The sequence below is a fragment of the Salmo salar genome, chromosome ssa13, assembly GCF_905237065.1.
Source record: "Salmo salar chromosome ssa13, Ssal_v3.1, whole genome shotgun sequence".
Taxonomy (NCBI): domain Eukaryota; kingdom Metazoa; phylum Chordata; class Actinopteri; order Salmoniformes; family Salmonidae; genus Salmo; species Salmo salar.
The window spans coordinates 12,828,168-12,835,175 of record NC_059454.1 but is presented as its reverse complement, the minus strand read 5'-3'; the positions used below and the strand labels follow the sequence as shown (position 1 = coordinate 12,835,175).

The window sequence follows — 7,008 nt, the reverse complement described above, 5'->3', positions numbered from 1 at the left end:
TTTGGGGTTTGAGGCTGGGTTTCTCTACAGCATTTTGTGACATCAGCTGATGTAAAGAAGGGCTTTATAAAATACATTTGATGAATTGATAAAATGCTGAAGGATGCAGCTGGAGAAATGTAGCCACTCTCAATTTCATAGAAAGAGCTATGGATGCAAATATATCAGAATGATAATTTTAAGCATGTTTTAAGGCTATAATAGTGTTTGAGATTTACTTTTTTTTATAATAATTTTTTTAAATGTTGACAAAGAATGGAGTGAAAGAAGCTTCTATGTTGGGTTCTGATGGGGTACGACGGTTGAACTAAGCTCATGAGGCATTTGTGATATATTCTTCAAGAAACAATGGGTATTATTTAATTAATTTACAAGTCCAAAAGTGGATAAAACAGCTGTAGATTGCACCTTCAGCCACACTGGTCATGGGAAGTACAATTCTCAGAGGTAGCAGTTGTCGGAGCCACAGCTATTTTCCACATTGACTGGCGTGATTAGAAACGAGAGGCACTTTTCCTCAGGTTGTGCCGAGTGCCGTGGCATGGATCCTTTAATTAGAGGACAACAAAAACACTACATTTTCTCCCACATTGATTCTTTCATTTACATGAAAACAGCCAGACAAACATACACATGACACCACATGAAAAGCACCAACCATCATCAACAACCCAAAGCCACGGTGACTACTGCGTGGCAACAATCATATGAATTCTGCAGACCATGTATAAAGTGGTTTTCACCAACGTTTTTAGTTATCATACATAAGCATATCCTATTAAAAACACAATCGTCGACTTAATTGAAACAATAATGTACAAAACAGGTTAAAACAGATATAGTAAATACTATATTTGCCATAAAAAAATAACAATTTATAGTTAATTCTCAAAGGTCCCACAAATACTTATGCCCCAGCATGCAAACAAAAAGCAGAGACGTTGCCGTGGTTGTCAATGATTATTACGTTCGCCAAGTAGGAGGCAATATAATATCATAGACATGGAAGTTTATACAAAATTACACAGAAGCCTTCATCGTTAGTTAATATGACATTTCCAACACCTAGATTATATTGGCTGACACCTGTATAATCTCAATTTATCTGGGGGACTTCTTTATCACAGATTTTCTATTTCTAATGGGTTGTTCATGATCATGTAATGATATGAAAAATGGGCAAATAGTATCTCTACATTACTGGGTGGAAAGGCGCTATTGCATAATGATGTAAATCAATGACAGGAAATGGGAAAAGAAGATTCATAAATCTAAACATTTATATTGTGTTTGTAAACCATGTGTTGCAGATATTGCTTGCCCATTGACATGGCTAATGGAAATTCAAATTGTCCATGTTGCTTAGTTTAAAGAAAATCTTCCTGTTTCTAAACTACCAAAAGTGCGTCAGGACAAGCAACAGAGAAGATGACATAATGCAAATGTATATATAAAATCACAATAGAGAACATCAAGGCCATCTTTAACAACATCTCCCATTAGCCTTTAAAGAAAAGAGAAATGGAGAGACTTGTGCAAACTCCAAGTATTTCAATCAAATGTTTTAACACTCCCCCTTCAAAAAAGGTACATACAGTACCATTATACACAGTACCACTGAAGTTGGGCACTGTCGTTGGGAAGTAATAGGACTATGGTCAAAGACAGTGGTTCCCACCCAGGGATACTACCTACAGGGGGTACTTGAGAACATCCATGAGACCATAGGCATTCTGGAAAAAGATACAAGGGGTACTTCAGGGGTACTCTGGGCAGAGCAAAATTCAGTTGATGGTACAGTAACCGAAAAAGGTCGGGAACCACTGGTCTAAGACATAAATACTGTTTGAAATGTGATATCAGTGTGGTAAAGATAACTTTGAAGCTGCTAAGTGATGCAGTGTTCAGACTCCAGTCTTCTCTACCTATTGCGAACAAAGGTTATGTACTGTACAGTACTCTGCCCCGTCTCTGGAGCAGTTGACGATAACCCTCAACAGAGATGAAGTATGACATATGAACATCAGGGCAGCTAAGTACCACTTTATCCATCAGAGGTCATAGGTCACAAGAAGTGTTATATTACAAAAAGAAAATGAACACCGCAAATAAAAAAGGTTTCCAGGCTCCCTTCAGGAGAGTGGAATCAGGCTTGGGGGGGGGGGAACTTGGCAAGAGAGGGCCATCCAAAGAAAAGGGGAGTATGGACAAGCTGGGTAGGACAGAGGAATTGGTACAGGTGAAGGCCTAGGACTTGAGATGAGGTTCTCATGAAGTGCTCCGCTTGGTTCTGGAGTGCTGGATTAGCCACTGTAGTGTGATATCTGGAGGTGAAATAACAGGTGTTTAAATGTCATGAAATACACAGGAAAACTAAAAGGTAACATTTTCTGTGATATAAGCCAGAACAAGTCAAAGACGTCAGATGCTTACCGATGTTGTCCTTCTCCTTGCAAGAGATGGAGTAACAGCAGATCTCTCTGTCTTGGATGGCCGAGAGGTTCCTGTGGACCACAGAGAAGACATGAGCATCACAGACAGAGAGAGACACAGAGAGAGACAGAGAGAGAGAGAGAGACGCTGATTCTTACATTCTCTCAATCAGCTCCTTCTCATCAAGCGCCCCAGGAAGATCCCTCTTATTCCCCAAGACAAGAACCTGTGAGGGGGAAACAATATTAGTATTGAATCTTTCTTTAGACACCACAGTGTGTTTTTCAAGGGAGCCCTGCAATGACAAGACCAAGCAGGAGCATAGAAAACACAGGAACGTTGGACAAAGTCCAGTAGTAGACCTACTGTAGCTACTGGATCAGCTAGCACTGTATGGGGATACTCACAGGAATACCCTGGAGCTGGGGCTTGTCCAACAAGTTGTGTAGTTCATTCTTAGACGCCTCTGTCTTTTCTGGGTCTGCTGCATCAACCATGTACCTTAAAAATGATACGGTTTCAAAAGTTACAATAAATATCCTTATTTGAAATAAGCTACCAATATAACTGACCACACCCTGCACAAGGGGATAGGAGGGTGCTGTTACTCACACAATGGCACTGACTCCTCTGCAGTATCGCTCCCACATGCTCCTGAATCGAGGCTGACCGCCGATATCCCACAGCTAAGGAGGATGAGATCAGAACATCAACACAGCATTGACACTGCGTAGCTAATCAGTTTTCAACCTTTCACAATTAATAAAATAGTTTAAGTGGGTCACAGTCAATCACAGGGACCATCCAAGATCACCCCCTCCACTTCATACTACTCCCTCTGTAGCAAACAAAAAATTAATCAAGAGATGACCATGAAGTGGCCTGACCTCTAACCTGGCAGTATACTGACCTTGATGGTGACATTTCCCTTGGTGATCTTCCTCATGTTGAAGCCCACCGTGGGAATCATGTCTTCGCTGAACTGGCCCGACTGCAAGCAAGGGGAAAGAATAAAGGAAGGTTACATTTTAAGTTATGTTCAAATCATCTGGGCCCAGTTTTTCAAAAGTTATCTCGGATAGGATTAATTCATAGAAAGAATAGAACAGTTGATTTATTGACTTGAATGGGGACTCCTGTTCTATGAATTACATTTCTATGAATTTAATAGTATTCGATAGCCAAAATCCGGATAGATAACTTCTTAAAAACTGGGGCCTGGCAACTAGCTATGGTTAATAAAATATTACTGAAATATGGTAATGTTGCTCATAAAACAGTTATGCTAGTCAATTCAGGAAAGAGAGAAGACACAGACAAGATTGAATGCACATCAAGTGAACTGAATGAATGATTGTCTTGACTAGACAGATGTGATGACGGACTAACGTTATACTGCTACATGCCTCATGTGCATGTTGTCGTTAGCTAACCAAACTAGCTAGGGTCATCACCGCCCGAGCATGTCTGGGACCACACAGAGCCAGCTAGTTTACCAGCTAGCTACCTAGCTAGCTACCTCGCTAAACTAGCTAGCTATAGTATCGTTACAAAATACCAGGTTACAGAAACACGATTGAAACATAGAACATGGTTATGATAGAAGCTAACTAGCTGCTTAGCTAACAAAACTGGCATTGGCAAACATCTCGACCTGTTTAGTAACAATGGACAACGTCAGATGACTAGAGATTAACCGTACCGCGATCACGTTAACGAAGGTTGTCTTGCCCGAATACTGGAGTCCCACCAATGTTAACTCCATCTCTTCCTTCCAAAACAGTGCTTTGAACCAGTCAAGGAGCTTGTTTATCAATGCGATCATCCTGGGCGCGTTGTGACTGCACTACTAGTGGAACTGGAGCTTGCTAGCCTGCTAGCTAGCTGTAACGTTAGCTACAAGTTGTCTAGCTAGCTATCTAGCTTGCAGTGACAACACAGGGTACAGGACGTATTACTAACGGTCGAATAACGTGTCTATCACGAATATTCGCTAAACAATCTGTTTTGTGCGCAAGTATTGGCACTATTATTTTAAGTAAGTTGTAGTAATCTGCCTTGTTTACTTCGCCTCCTTCCTCCCTGGTTGTCTTTTCCTGCCTGACAAGGGTCGTCACTGGTTACTACAGCCACAAAGTCATAAACCCTGCCCATTTATACAATTTATGTTCTTAACATGTGATTTTAAGCCTAACCGTAACCATAACATTAACCACATGCTAACCGTACGCCTAATCTAAAATTAAGACCAAAAAGCACATTTTTGTTTTCATTATTTTTTTCGATATAGACAATTTGGAGTTTGTGGCTGTGGTAACTAGTGGAAACCCTGTTAAGGGTTGTTCTTCCTCATTGGGTGGGGTTTCAGAGTCACATCAGCCACGAACAAATATTTGCATCAGTGTCTCGTCAGCAACACTAAAAAAGTACTTCTGGTCACGCGATTTCGGATTATTTTCAAAACAAAAGTTCCCCACGTGTCGCAATATCAAATCAAATGTTATTTGTCACATGTGCTGAATACAGCAGGTGTAGGTAGACCTTACAGTGAAATGCTTACAAGCCCTTAACCAACAATGCAGTTTTAAGAAAAATAAGAGTTAAGAAAATATTTACTAAATAAACTGAAGTAAAAATTAATCAGTGACAATAAAATAACAATAACGAGGCTATATATATGGGGTACCAGTAGCGAGTCAATGTGTGGGGGTACAGGTTAGTTGAGGTAATTGAGGTAATATGTACATGTAGTTAGGGGTAAAGTGACTGTGCATTGATAATAAACAGAGTAGCAGCAGTGTAAAAAAGGGGGAGTTAATGCAAATAGCCTGGGTAGCCATTTGATTAGCTGTTCAGCAGTCTTATGGCTTGGGGGTAGAAGCTGTTACGAAGCCGTGTGGTAGCAAAGAGAACAGTCTATGACTAGGGTGGCTGGAGTCTTTGGCAATTTCTAGGGCCTTCCTCTGACACTGCCTAGTATAGAGGTCCTGGATGGCAGGAAGCTTGGCCCCAGTGATGTACTGGGCCGTACGCACTACCCTCTGTAGCGCCTTGCGGTCAGAGGCCGAGCAGTTGCCACACCAGGAGGTGGTGCAACCAGTCAGGATGCTCTCGATGGTGCAGCTGTATACATTTTGGAGGATCTGAGGGCCCATGCTAAATCTTTTCATCATCCTGGGGGGGGGGGAATAGGCTTTGTCGTGCCCTCTTCACGACTGTCTTGGTGTGTTTGGACCATAATAGTTGGTGGGTGATGTGGACACCAAGGAACTTGAAGCTCTCAACCTGCTCTACTACAGCCCCGTTGTTGAGAATGGGGGCGTGCTCAGCCCTCCTTTTCCTTTAGTCCACAATCATATCCTTTGTCTTGATCACATTGAGAGAGAGGTTGTTGTCCTGGCACCACACTGCCAGGTCTCTGACCTCCTCGCTATAGGCTGTCTCATCATTGTCAGTGATCAGGTCTACCACTGTTACCCTGTATTTATTCATGATATATGACAAATAATTGTCTAAACATTACCAATGATTCACATTTGTTCATATTTAAGTGAAATTTGCATGAAATGTTCCAAAGTGAAATAAAGTGAATCACTGTACATGCAGTACATATTGGTTGATGGAGCAACATTGTTTCTGGGTGCGGCAGTAAAAGTATTGTAGGGAATACTCAGTAGGGTCTGTACAATGTATATATATGATGTCATTTTCATGGAGCTCTGAATAATACGTAGTGTTGCTGGCCTTTTACTCCTTCCATTCCATTGGCCACAATGCAAATCACTGTCTATAGAATACATATTGGCTTATAGAGCAAAGACTATTAGGACAGCAACACTCTGTATAATTCAGAGCTTCATGAAACGACACCACATTCTACAGATCCTACTTAGTACACCCAACCCCACTTTTACATCGGCACATAGAATCGTTTTTTCTCTATAAGGCAATATGTAATTTATAGGCCAACGGTGTATTGCATTGGGAGCAATGGAATGAGTGGTGTAGAAAGGGCTGCTGTGTATTTAGACCACAGTCAGAAATAACACCATATACTGTATATATACTCTAGTGCTAGATCAATAGGGTCTGTACAATATATTTACTTAAGATCCAGCCATTTCTCAATGTGTTCCATCGTATAATATTATTTATCACATATAAAGAAGCAATTATCTTTAGTTTAGATTTATGTAGTTATAATTTTGTAACACTATTTTAACATAATGCGCTCTGCAAAGCTGCACAAATTATTGATTTACTGCAGACTTTTATTTTGAAGACAAAATCGGAAAACCGGAAGTCTCGATGTTGCTGCCGGGACTCTAATGTTGCTGCCATGATGCTAATCAGAAACACCAAGTGAGAGAGGCGCTCGATAAAGAGGGACTCTCCGCAAAATTATGATCTCAATTCACGACACTTGCCCTCTGCTGGAGAGAAGGGGATCGTCACCGTAGCTCTTCTGTATTTCACTTTCTGTTTTACATATCAACATTTACTGATCAATTCTATTTTACATATAAATATGTATTTATTAATCAATTAGCAAATCAACCTGGAACCTAGAAAAAC

The 7,008-nt window shown here is 40.7% G+C and overlaps 1 protein-coding gene across 1 annotated transcript; it reads right to left on the bottom strand.

The window, feature by feature from the left end:
- Nucleotides 1-517: 517 nt before the first annotated feature.
- LOC106566464 (ADP-ribosylation factor-like protein 8A) lies at nt 518-4,562 on the bottom strand. The gene is made up of 7 exons (XM_014134529.2): nt 4,136-4,562; nt 3,344-3,424; nt 3,046-3,119; nt 2,841-2,934; nt 2,592-2,659; nt 2,434-2,504; nt 518-2,324 (listed from the first exon to the last, which is right to left on the bottom strand). The coding sequence occupies exons 1-7, from the start codon at nt 4,256-4,258 to the stop codon at nt 2,269-2,271; spliced, it is 567 nt and encodes a 188-aa protein (XP_013990004.1). The 5' UTR covers nt 4,259-4,562; the 3' UTR covers nt 518-2,268.
- Nucleotides 4,563-7,008: the final 2,446 nt, after the last annotated feature.

What these genes read in the sequence shown, in the direction of transcription:
- LOC106566464 (XM_014134529.2), bottom strand. Translation starts at nt 4,258, where the DNA reads ATGATCGCATTGATAAACAAGCTCCTTGACTGGTTCAAAGCACTGTTT. An exon ending in CCTTCGTTAACGTGATCGCG is followed by an intron (nt 3,425 to 4,135) that starts GTACGGTTAATC and finishes CCTTGCTTGCAG; the next exon opens with TCGGGCCAGTTCAGCGAAGA. An exon ending in CAAGGAGAAGGACAACATCG is followed by an intron (nt 2,325 to 2,433) that starts GTAAGCATCTGA and finishes TTTCACCTCCAG; the next exon opens with ATATCACACTACAGTGGCTA.